Raw genomic sequence first — 13,358 nt, forward strand, 5'->3', positions numbered from 1 at the left:
GAGAGCAGGCTTTAAATAGTCGCGTTACAAAAATATACAACTACTATATTTGAATCATTCACCTGTCAGAGTGTCAGGCTATATCGCATATTGGAACATTCACAAAGCGATGCATTTTCACTTAATAGGCTACAAAGTGTCTATCTCCACTTGTATACGTTAATCAAAACGTAATGGGCCCATGCCTTAACACGTTAAATTACCTTAAAGTCTATTAGGCCTACATGTTTTCTCAGAATGACGTGAGCCCGGTAGCCTCGCTTTAGCCAAATCTGCATAGTCTCTGCCCATTTAGTGATAACTCACAGGCTTTGAATTTATGTGTTTGTGTAGGAAATTAGAATGCAGTTGAATGTTTTCGGCCCCTGGCAATATATCATCCCAAACTTATGAATTTAGCTCATTGGCTGATCCAATCACAATTTGCTTTTAAAGGCCTGTTTTGGAGGCAGCCTGCTTTTGCTGAAGTAAACAAATATGGTTGGTCACAGTACATTCATCACAAGGCATTTATATGGGGCAGGGTACTCTAGTGGAACACCAAGTTAACACTTAAATGTTTTTTAAGGTTATGCTCTCCAGTGCCAAGGTAATCCATATCCTTGGAAAATAGGCCTAGTAAAGCAAAATACAATCAAAACACTGTACAAAAAGGACAAGGCTACTTGAGTCAAAGAGAAATAAACATTTAGCCTACTAAGTATACCCTGACCAGAATGTGTGTATAGGCTACACCACTAAGCACCAAGGTCTTTTTTCTTTGATTTCGTCACGTATGTAAAAACACTGTTGTTTGCAGCTGTCTGTAGTTCGCTCCGTTTAAACCGGCAACATTTACAAGAAGAACGACTAACAAAAACCTCCTCTCAAAAGCAAACGAGCATATTGGAAATAGCACCACATTAATAAGTACTGGATTTAAAAAGGGTTTTTTTGGGGTTAACTTGCGATGGCTCTTTTGCGTAAGAAAATCACAAAATAAAAACACACGTCACTAATTCACCTTAATGGGCATTAGCAAAGTGCAATGCGTGGTAAATTTGTGCTTTAGCTGTTCTATACCTTAATCTATGAATGTGCTAAAGAAGGAGTTTGATTTGGCGTTTTCCCCTCTTTTACATCGTGCAAATCAAACAGCTCTTGATTGTCAGTTAGAGGGGCATTGTGTTGGGCCTACCGTGAGAGTTATGGTGCGCTGCGTGTGAGTGAACACAGCCAGGCGCCAACAATTGGGGCGCACCCATTAAATGAATAAATAAGAAGGGTATGGATCATCGGCCTACGGTAATTCAGAAATACAGTAGGCTATGTGGATGAAGCATAAAGGGAAAATACAAAACATTGGCTCAAAATATACTGACAAAATCAGAATTTCAGTTGACACTGAAATGTGCCTGCAAAATGAGCCAACATTTGCTCCGTGAGAGTCTAGTCCATCAGGTCAAAAACAGCTCCACGGTGTCAGTATTGTCATTTTATAAACAACTGTTTTTTTTTTTTTTGCTACGCAGCTTATTATAAATACCTCCATTTATTCCCGAGTCCCAAACCTCGATGGATAGACCAGCCTGTCGCCTGTGCTATGAGGACGGACGGTGTGTGCAACATAACAACAGGCCAAAAACGTTTACATTGAAAACAACAATGAAAACAAAACAACTAATGACAATCAGTGCTTGTCACAGTTTTAAGACATTTCCCCCGAGCCGAGCTCAAAACAACAGTTCACGGAATAACAGAGGCTTTCCTGAATTTGTGGCTTGGAGGGGGAGGAACAACTGAATGACCGAGCTGCCATCTCCACACTGGGTGAGAACGATGAGGCAGTTGGTTACTTCTTAAAGAGTTCAAAGAGTAAGCGGGACTCAAATCTCCATCGCTGCCAATAACGAGAGACGGCGGAGAGGGAAAATTCGCCATGAGTCTGAAGGGCTTTTTCAGAGATGCTACATTGGGGCTCGCTCGTTTGCGTTTGCTCGCGCCCGCACAGTCTTCATTCGACCCCTCACTGCTAGCGAATTTTCCTGCTGCACGGGGGCTCCGGTCAACTTTTGCAACTGATTTCGCGAATGTCCTCACACCTTCGGCTTTTTTACCCAAAAGCATCGCCCTGTAGTTTTTTCTGACCCTTGCACCATTCTTGGATTCCCCTTCCTCGGAACAAGGAGTGTTTAAAGTGCTTCTTGATTCCTCGTTACAGGCAGGGTTTTTCTGAACGGCGCTCTCTGTGGCTTTATAGTGGTCAGTTTCCTTTAAATTATTACTGATGCGCTGATCTTCAGCGTCATTATCCTTACATTGATATTCCGGAGGATGATTTGCATATTCATATTCGTCAAAGGTGTCCTCGACTTTAATCTTCACGTTGTTGAGTAAAAATGGTGGCGTTTTTACTGCCCTGTTGCCCTCATTGTTAAATCCTGAGGTACTAACGGGCTCCTCGGTCTCTGTTTTGATCGGTTTTAGAGGTGAAGGCAGTTTGAGGGAAGTTTTTGCTTCCCACTTGGAATTTGCTGCTAATGGAAGATTGCTGTCAGAAGACTTACAACCCGTTTTTTCTTTGTCCGGAACACAGTGGGAGATCAAGGCTTGGGAGCATTTGTTTGCAGAACCCGGTATTCTTTGTTGAGGAAACGCATTGTTTCCATTTGCATTAGGTGTAAGCCCAGTCTCTTTAATTCTGTTAGCCACACAGTCTGTTGTCTTTGGATCATTTGAAAATTCAAGGCGTGATGGTGCTTCAGAGCCCTCGTTTTGTCTCAAATCTGGGAAACATGTCCGCACCGGGCAGAACTTCTGCACTTTTGCGGCATCACCATCCTCGTGTGCGTCCCTGGACGATGTGAAGTCCGATTTCTGAGTTTTGCCAGTTCGTTCGCAATCCAAAGTAGCCGTTACTCCGTGGTTAGTGGGGATGTTCTGCACATTAGGCCTGTAGTGAAAAGTTGGCTGTAAGAGCAGAGGTGCTTTTGTGTTGAGACTTGAGAACCTCGCACGCCTGAAACGAATACTCTGCACTGAAACCTGACTGGACACAGAGCTCGAATCAGACTGAGAGGAGCTCTCTTCATCGCTGCTGACATCTGAAGAATCCGAGAGAGAGTCGTCCTCCTCCTCCTCCGAAGTCCCGGAGTTGCTGGTGGTAGAGAAACTCGACCCGAAATCCGAATCATTGTTCACCGGTTCTGAGACGGAGCTAGATTCCGTGTCGCTGCTGCAGCTTTCCTGAAAATGTCCAGTGTGCCGAGGATCGACGTATAATCCATGCTCGAGGTGGTGAAACTGGCTTAAAGATCCGTTGGGAACTTTTGGTTTACAGCACTTTGGGACGACCAAAACCGGATGGCTTCGTCTGCTCCTCGACCAAAACTGCCTCGCGCTGCTCTCGCGCTTCCTCTTCCTTTTGTAAAGTAGGTCTGCGTTGCCTTGGTGCTTTGCCTGCGCTGCAATGGCGGACTGATAGAGCAGCGGTTGCCGATTCACAACGTGCCGAAAAAGCGTATGTTTCTGCTTAAAAGCCACGCAGTTGTCAGGTATTTGATCTGTTTCATAGTTTTTAAAGGGTGTAGATGCCGACTTCGTGACCGGTTGGAAGTCACGGCCGAAGGATTTACTGTAAATTTGAGGTAGATCTGAGTGAGTGCGAGGGACAGGGTCCTGTCGAACAGCTTTATTTTTGAATGAGAGAGCCTGAGGAACGCCATGCAAACTCAACCAAACTTTCTCTCTCCAAAAGTCACTTCTGGTAGAGGTGCGGTTTTTGCCATCGCACATTTTTTCTGAGGATTTTTTTCTCTTTTCCCTTCTTTTGTTTGATTTCAATACCCGCTCAGTTTTACATGAAAAATACAGTGCCTCAACGTCCTCTCTTGAAATCAGAGTGCATTTAGCTGCATGGAAAGCTATAGAATTGATTGCTTTGAGCTTTCGCAGTTCCTCCAAATCACAGTGATGCTTCTTCACGTTTAAATGGTCCATACGTTTGTGTACAGTAGTCCGCGGAATATTTTTCAAGAGGTCGGTGAAGACTTGAGAAAAGGCAAACATTTGTTTGCCTTTGATAACCAAATAGCCAAGCTTTACACCTTGCATTTCCTCAAAACCGGATTCCAAGTCCCCCATTTTCTTCATTGCATTAATTCCAACATTTAGAGCAACGGGTGTCCTTAAAGTAGCTTTACTGCTGCTTCTTTATTTCAAGGCATTCTGCTGACCGGTCCAGCGTGGGCTTTGACATGTCCACACTGCTTGATGAACAAAAAGTTTTAAATAGAAAAAGAAAAATGAAATGGCCTGTTTGAATGAAAACAATCAGTCCATTGACCTGAGCACTGCATGATCGATGGAATGTGTGTGATGTTGCCGACAGGCTGGCTGCTGCCTGTCTGCGCTCCTGTATACCTGCGCTCCCTCAGCTCCCTTCCCATTTGGCCATGAGGAAAAGAGGAAGGTGAACAGCACTGCCAGTGAGAAGGATAAAAAGCGAGGAGACTAGGGAAGGGAAAAAGAGAGGGAGTGAGCGACACAGAGAGAGAGAGAGAGAGAGAGAGAGAGAGAGAGAGAGCCCAGAATGCAGCTGCTATTCCCGTTGCTGGTTTAGTCACAAATAAAATGACAGTGGGAACCGAGGAAGGCCGGAGACACCTTCATCAATTAATGCCCCCAAAGCCGACGCTGATTGGACGTTACTGACAGGTGATGCAATAAAAATGGATATTCCACCCATGGCCACCCCCACCCCACCCCCTAGCTAATTACCATACTGTTGTAATCCCACCTCTCTTAGAGCAAATAAATCGCTAGTGATAAATTCATGCTTAGAAATTAATATTGGTCATTTTGTCGAGGTATTGTTACAACTTTGAGTTGTGGTTGTGAAAAAAATAATAATGCTGACAGATGGGTATGTTGGGCAGCAAATACAATGATGTGCAGCTTTTTAAAATGTATTGTACATATTAAACATGGTCGTGATGTCATTATTATATTATATTTATTTTTTTAAATCCTTTTTAAATATCATTATACACTATGCAAAATTGAATGCATCTATTTCAGGGAGATAAGCATTTGAACTCAAACAGAGATAAAACTTGGAATTTGAAGCAAACATTGATAACAGTGGCAAGTTAAAAGCCGAATTAAAATATCGATGATAGGATTTTACCAATCCCAAAACTCGTTTAATTTCAGAAGGAAAAAAAAAGAGTAGTAAACAATTGTGTATAGTGTTTTTTATTTATTTTATTTTTTCTTTGATATTGCTTTGCATGCAATCAACATGAATCACATTATACATGAACTCAGCTAATGCTTTTTGTCATTTTGTGTGCTTGAGATATCTGTGTGCACGCACATTCTTTAAAGTAACAGTATGTGTGCAGAATAAAACAAAAATTAGCCATGCTTTGAGAAATCGTCGGAGCTTTTTCCAAGTTGCGAATTAATACACATATTCAAATTCTGCAACAAGAACTGTCGATCAAGATATATGAATTGTAGAAGGAGCTGCATGCAAGAAACACGTGTGTGTACAAACAAAAGAAGAAGAATTTGTACATGTTAATCAGCATGTTCTAATACCCTCGTAATTGTTCGGTTGTAAGTGTGTGCGAGTTAGAAGGCTATTATTCATATTTTTTGCGGTCCATATTTTTCACAGATCAGGCAGACCTCCATCCCACGTCATACTAACGTGAAAGAGAAAATAACTGGTCTTCACAAGCAAAGACTTCCCCTCCCCCCGTTTGTGTACAGACATATGCCGTTTTACAATGATGAGGAAAGAGAATGAACAGAAAAAAGTAATTTTAACTACAATACAATACAATACAATTTTCAGGCATACATTATTTGACAGAAAATCCTTCTGCTAATCTTAAGTGCACATGTACATTATTTTACGAAACTCTTAGTAAAACCTTACAAACATGTTTTGAGACACTCCTGATACAGTATTCCAAACTTCCATTGGTGTTCATTGTTGAATAAAGTGATTCTGTACATGAATATTATGTTTTTCATGCAGTGCATAACCGGGCGGCCATATAAGGCCTTGCTTTTCAGGTGGTTTTTAAAACTCAAAATACAATCGATGTTGTGCTGCGGATCAGCATGTTCTAATACCCTTGTAATTGTTCGGTTGTAAGTGTGTGCGAGTTAGAAGGCTATTATTCATATTTTTTGCGGTCCATATTTTTCACAGATCAGGCAGACCTCCATCCCAAGTCATACTAACGTGAAAGAGAAAATAACGGGTCTTCACAAGCAAAGACTTCCCCTCCCCCCGTTTGTGTACAGACATATGCCGTTTTACAATGATGAGGAAAGAGAATGAACAGAAAAAAGTAATTTTAACTACAATACAATACAATACAATTTTCAGGCATACATTATTTGACAGAAAATCCTTCTGCTAATCTTAAGTGCACATGTACATTATTTTACGAAACTCTTAGTAAAACCTTACAAACATGTTTTGAGACACTCCTGATACAGTATTCCAAACTTCCATTGGTGTTCATTGTTGAATAAAGTGATTCTGTACATGAATATTATGTTTTTCATGCAGTGCATAACCGGGCGGCCATATAAGGCCTTGCTTTTCAGGTGGTTTTTAAAACTCAAAATACAATCGATGTTGTGCTGCGGATGTTCTATCGTACAATAAAGATAAATAGATTATTCATTAAATTGTGCAATTTCAATCATTCCAACATTTGAATGCAAATGACCTGCCCCTGCTACCACCCTTCACATCTTGCCTATTATAAAAAAAAAAGCAAACGAGGTTTGGATCAAAACCTCTATGCCGTCATTGTCAAGTTATTGCTCTTGATAATGAACTGTTATGTTATATTGCATCCGCGTTTACCTGATTATGGCGTGCACAGAGAGCTATAGGCTATGTGGTGGAAGTGGTTCATGTTAATCACCACCACATCCCTTTTAGTACTAAATTCAGCATCGGTGTTTGTCAGAATGTACGCGATCCCACCTCACTAGATTCGCAAGGGGCGGTAACATAAATAGACTCCAGTTCATAAAGATTTCCAAGGGAGTGTATGTCACTCTATACTCCAGGCTACCTTTCCTATAGAAGTGAGTCGTTGTCCTGTTGATTCAGAGAACTCCTGTTAAACCTTCGGCTTTGAGTCCTAGCAGCTCCTTATTACTGTGGCTCCTGCTGCAACTGCTTTGTCAAACAAACGGACAAAAAAAGCAGAATGTTTATAAGCCTGAATTTCTGCAAATATTTAAATAACACCGCTTTTAACCTTTTTTATTTCAAATAAAATGTGAAATAAATATTGTCAGCATATTAAATAAATACTCCAAATTTGCATACAAAGAAAATACAATAGTTAACTCTTTTATTTTTGCTGCAAGCTGCTCTATAATTATTCTCTCACTTGTAGAGTTTATTTACCCTCACAGAGCAGATAGGTAGTTGTTCTGCCATGCAGTAAACAAATGTAGGCTATTTAACGATGGGAAAATTTCTCTAATATTATTGGACCTGCATTAGTGTATGCATTTTGATCGTTTTTTCGCATATACACTGATATTTGAACGTTTTGCCGTCTAGCACTGTTAATAGTCATTTTTATTCCAACCTCCGCTGATAACTTTTATCCAAGGGGCACACAACATTTGAAAGACAACACGCAGGTCCTGGTCCTTTGATTCTGAAACCTCACATCTTGAACAGCCCTCAATTGTGACATGAGTGATAATGATTGATCTTCGACCCAGTGTGCATCGTCGTGGTTGAGGGCTTTGCCTTCAGAAATGTTTTGTCCCGTTTTAAGATTTATTGTAAAGTTGATCGCTTCTAGAAAATCGGGATAACTCAGATTAATCATTGATCATATTATTACTTCCAATGCAGTTTACTGGAAATGATTAGCCCCAGGTGATCCGTCTTTAAATATATTTATTTATACTACGTACAGTATTTATTAATTATGGGATGCCAATAATTGTTCTCATATGCGTGATTTAGCCTATTTTTAATTAAGAGAAGAATTGAATCTTTACGACTTTGTCGCTCATATTTTGAGACAGTTGATAGTTGGACTCATTTATTGCAGTGAAATCAGGATGGGCCCTGGACCCTCAAACGTGACGGACTCGCCAAGTGGGGGTCCGCGTGGGCTACCTCACTACAAACGTGCGCGGAGTTTCAAACAGCATGGCAAAGACGTCCGGTGACAAATAAAAAAAGCTCACTGCAACCCATTTATCATTAAGTTAAATTAAGTAAATGTGCGCATACTTTTCGCAAAGGATCGCGAGCTCAAAGTTTGATGAAGAAGATTCTCACATTAGAAAGAGTGAGGTAAGAGGACGTTTATTCGTCGTGATTTAGCTAACAATAGAAGAACAAAGAACACATTTGGATTTAAGTTGTCTAGTAATTTTCTAGGAGGCAGCTCAAGTGTTTCAGCGGTTTCGAATAAGTTTTTTGGTCATTTCATTAATGGCACATTTAGGCAACTGTTTAAGTTGGCATTTTGATCAAATGTTTTCTTTGCATGCACGATAAATTGGCATACATAAAGACAAGTCAAGGCGGAAGTAAAGAGATATCCTGTTGAAGTTCTAGCACAAGAAAAACATTGCACGACTACTCCACTACATTTTTGTAGTCGAAAATCTGCTTTCAAGATGATGTAGTAAATGTTGAGCGACGTTCAATAACACGATGCGAACCTCCCATGACACGAATACATTCCTAAACGCCGATAAACACAACTCTCTTGCACACAGAAAAAAGTTTCTTTCGTGTCTATGAAAATCATGTGGCACGACTCGCTCTAAACAATCCCTGTTCAACTCAAAACTAATCTCCATTTACATTTCTGAAACAAGCATTAAAAGTAGTCTGTTGTTATTTATGCCAACAATATAAATTGTTCCATCTCATAGGTTGCATTCTTCTTTCAGAACGTACGAGTTGGTAAGCTACATGCAACTTGAATTTACAGAGTGAGCTGGTTGGGGGTGGGCTGCAATAACCTTTCACCCTGCCGTGTCATATCTGCATGTGGATGTGCCTGCCCCTGAATTACCCACAAGTCTTTGCGCAAAAGAGAACTCGTGCTACAGGCAAACTCATTACGGCTCCGGACCTGGAGCATCTCTGCCTTAGACAGGAAAAAACACGTGGTCCATTGCACCCTCTCTGTTTAACATTCGTCACAGACCTTGTTACGGAAGATTATTTAATCGTAAAACCCTTCATGTGGAAAAAGCAAACATAGGGTATTTAAAAATGCGCATATGAAATATTATATTAAATATTTTCATCAGACTGTATAGATATAAGTTATGTTATTTACATACAGTATTCATTAGACACAGGTTAAGGTATGATGCTATTAAGGCATTACCCGTTTTAGATCCAATTTGGGATATGATATTAGGCTGTTGTGGATGTAAATAGGCCTAATGAATGTTATTGGGTCTAGAAAACCTATATAGCCCTACACAGCAGGATCCTATAGGGGACTTATTTTAATAATAATAATAAAAAAAGAAACATGTCAAGGTTTTTTAAACACTTTTTTTTTTGAAGCAGCATAAGTAAACTCTGATAAAAAAAATGGCTAGGTCTATATGCTATCAATAACTATAGTTTGATTTAAGAACTTTGTCTATTATCAACTAATAAATCGTATCGTTTTTTTCTAAGAATATCATATTACAGAATATCATATCTGTATATGACACCACTAACGCTATAAAAATATCAAGGACATTTTTTTTTTTGCAGCGTATACATCTGTCAACTCAGCTGAACTTAACGTGGTGTTGTAAATGATCCCAACATTGCAAATCAACATTGCCCCCACCACAAGAAATTGCTCCGAGTCCGACAGTGAGACTCATACAACTACAAACTCTACTGTGAAAAGGGGATGAAGCAAGGAAACCCCCAATAGGACTAATTGTATAGACTATTAGAACAATTAATTTCATATTGGAACATTTCGTATAAAAACAATCTTACTGTATTTCGTAGTATTAAAACTTGAACGTTATGCCCCATGTGTAAAATTAAATAGCCCTATTTAAGTAAATGAGAAGGTATCATACAGTCTGCTGGGCAGCCTATCTTGAATAACAGGTGGGCTACTTACCGATATGAGAGAATTCTGATGGAAATCATGACATGTCGAAATATCTATCTGTTACCCAGTAGGCCTATAGTATGCTAGTTCATTTAATGCTGTAAGGGTTGTGTGTGAGCCATATGGTGATAAATAATTCGCAGGCAGTAAGATTATGGACATTTTAGACTGACCTGATCAAAAAACGCCAAAAGCCACAGAGGTGCCTTTGAGTTAAAATTCATAAATTCGTGTCATCCATAAAAAGAAACTATCCTTAATGTTGTTTACTTATTATTCAAGTAAAGCCCCTGCTTGTCTAAAATGGGAGGACATTAAATGTGACGATAAGTCAACAATAAAATTGAAACAAAGTATAGGCATAGGCTATTTATAATTATGAGGGACTCGCGTTTAACCTCATTTACACAAAAGGCGTGTGTTTTGAACTGTTGCCTATTGGAGGTTCGATGGGGCTCTGCGAATCGGTTGGGTCCAGGTCTATGCCAAAACCATCGGTTCAGAATTGGTTTTAAATGAGTGTTTATTTGCATGTTCACTAATTTGTCTAGTTAAGATTTAAGGCAGAGCATACAAATAAGCCCGATACATTTTTCTACATAGCCTACTTCTTTTGTTTTCCATGGTCCCACAATAGTCATACACGCAGCAGCCTTGACATTAAATAAAACGTTAAGCTACCTAAGCGTATGGTTAATGTTGAAAATAACCTCTAAAATTTGCATGAAGAAACTGACAGGCAATTCATATGCTCAGCTAAGCCTATATGCAAACCGGTCATATACAGTGGGGCATTTAATTGCCTTTTCCCCTGTGAAATTGACACTTGTATCCAGCATATAGGCTATAAAAATATACACAGTATCTAAATGAACAAAACAATAAAAGTGGGATATACCCATAGGCCTACTGCTGAACGATTCTCCGAGATTCCCTATACATTTGTTATTCTTATTGATAATGAGATTAAACAAGCGCACTAATTAATTTTGAGGGCAAAAGTCCACTGTATGCATCATTTATCTTCCGAAACTAATAAATAAGATATGTACCACTTATAAAGTTCGAAAAGGAATATAATTTATATTTCGAGGTAACTTTCTGAGGATAATTTTGAGCTGTGTAACCAGAACCTGCCTCTAATACAGAAATCCCCTCCACTCGTAGGCCTACAGCTCTGTACAGCAGTAGTTCTCATTCCAGTCCTCGCGTATGTTTCTCTTATCACTTCGACCGTAAGCGCCCATCTAAGTGGACATCACAGGATATTCCGCCATGATTCCAGTTCGAAGGTAGTGCATATGCTCCATTAAAAGGGTACAAGGCGTAAATTTAAATTGTATTTATTTACAGAGGTAGGCCTATATTATGTCACACTTCTCTAGTAAGTTTCGTCTGTGTGTGAAGACGCTGCAGGCTTCGCTGCAGGCCGTGGCGTAGATCAAATCATACTTTTTTGCGAGAAGTGCAGTGCACTGTTGCTGCTCGCGGTAAAATTCAATGGCGTTCGCTGCGTGGCTCAAACAGCCCCGCCTCTTCCAGCCCTAGGTCGGCTTTTCCACGCATGCGCGCACACGCACCTCCACATCGCAAAAAAAAAAAAAAAAAAAAAAATACCGCCTTCAATAAAAGTAGATATGGCTTTTCATCGAAATGGGACATAAAATACGGGTTTCTAGGGAGATAGGGATTCGTGAGACAAACGCCCGACCGCCTTTTTGTTGGTCTTTATGCGCTGCTGATGGTAGATGGTATCCAGCGAGCTGTGTCTGCCAGAGGAATACGACGACTCGGCGAGTAATATGAAGGAGATGATCGGAGGCTGCTGCGTCTGCTCGGATGAGAGAGGTTGGGCCGAAAATCCCCTAGTCTACTGCGACGGTCACGGCTGTAACGTTGCCGTCCACCAAGGTAAATATAAACGTCTCGACATACACTGTTATTTTTCTTGAAGGACGGGTCATTTCAGGCTGATGTTTTGATAAGTTCGCTTCTGTTGTGGTTGGAGAATTAGCTTAGCACAACATAGCCTAGCTTAGCTCCACCGAACAGTCAGTGTGACCTAAGTTTAACCGCTGGAGTGGGTTTGTGTTATTGAGATGACAGTTAAGAAATTTAGAATATTTGAACGGTTAATTCTTGGTGTTTTAAGGTGTGTCGGTTGTTGTGAAGCAACGGTTTTCCGAAGGCCCTTTGGAGTGCCAATGTTGTGTTAGCACGAGCGCTGCACGGTTAGCATGGCTGATAACACTCATTTGTGGCTAACGTTAGTCAGCAAAGCTGTCAACTAATTCCGAGTCGTGCCGAAAATTGATCGTCTGCCGAAAACTGATTGCCGTCCGCGTCCGTCCGTTTTACACTTGCCAAAAAGTGATTACAGACTCTACTTATTGAGTGAACTGTTCTTTCTGCCTCAAAATGACTTGATTTCATTCATGGTTGTTGTCAAAAAGTATTTCAACCGGTAAAAAGGACTGAATGCGATATATAATCTGTCAAATATAACAACAATGAATGAAATCAAGTCATTTTGATGCAGAAATAATAACAGTTCACTCAATAAGTAGAGTCTGTAATCACTTTTTGGCAAGCGTGAAACGGACGACAATCAGTTTTCGGCAGACGATCAATTTTTGCCACGACACCTGGGCTGTGTCCGAAATCGCCCCCTATACCCTCGTTCACTATTCCCTACAGTTGGCCACTAATTCAGTTCACTAGAAGGAGTGAATGAAAACGAGTAGTGAATTCGGACACTGAGTGCACCGGAAGGAATGCTGCTTTTGCATAGTTTGTGCTTGCTGTTTATTAATCATTTGAAACTAGCAGCTCCAGTAGTAAGATTAAAGGATTTATCTTGAACTCTGTCACGGAAATTATGTATAAACCCTAATCAAACAATTTAATAATCAATTTACAATGAATTTATACCCGTGTTGTACATTATGCTGTACGCCATGGATGAGCGCTGTGTAAAAATGAACGGATTGATTATTCAGCTGCGGGCGCCATCTTCTGGCGAGATGCGGGAATTAATTCGGCGCGTGACTCTCACGGTGCATTATGGGCATTCTCTAGCCGTTGAGCGTGCACCAGTTGTACACTTGTTTTTGCAGTGCATTGTGGGATTGAATGAGTGCACTCGAGAACGTACACTATGGTTTCGGACACCACTAAAAATGGCTGTTCCCTCAAATAGTGCCCTATTTAAGGGTATAGGGG

General features: G+C 40.4%; 2 protein-coding genes across 7 annotated transcripts in view; one reads left to right on the plus strand and one right to left on the minus strand.

Annotated features, from left to right (window-relative positions):
* Positions 1 to 217: 217 nt before the first annotated feature.
* LOC107549188 (SKI/DACH domain-containing protein 1-like) lies at positions 218 to 4,211 on the minus strand. Its single transcript, XM_016230179.1, has one exon. It carries the CDS (start codon positions 4,129 to 4,131, stop codon positions 1,726 to 1,728), a length of 2,406 nt encoding a protein of 801 aa, XP_016085665.1. The 5' UTR covers positions 4,132 to 4,211; the 3' UTR covers positions 218 to 1,725.
* Positions 4,212 to 11,626: 7,415 nt separating this feature from the next.
* LOC107549202 (protein AF-10-like) overlaps positions 11,627 to 13,358 on the plus strand; it is a 59,287-nt gene continuing 57,555 nt past the window's right edge. For all 6 annotated transcript variants that reach the window (XM_016230197.1, XM_016230199.1, XM_016230201.1 and 3 more), the window contains exon 1: positions 11,627 to 12,047. In XM_016230197.1, the coding sequence (XP_016085683.1) occupies positions 11,885 to 12,047 (163 nt within the window). In that variant the 5' untranslated portion in view covers positions 11,627 to 11,884. The remainder of the gene's footprint in view (positions 12,048 to 13,358) is intronic.

Source organism: Sinocyclocheilus grahami, unplaced genomic scaffold, assembly GCF_001515645.1.
Source record: "Sinocyclocheilus grahami isolate Dianchi unplaced genomic scaffold, SAMN03320097.WGS_v1.1 scaffold365.1, whole genome shotgun sequence".
Lineage (NCBI taxonomy): Eukaryota > Metazoa > Chordata > Actinopteri > Cypriniformes > Cyprinidae > Sinocyclocheilus > Sinocyclocheilus grahami.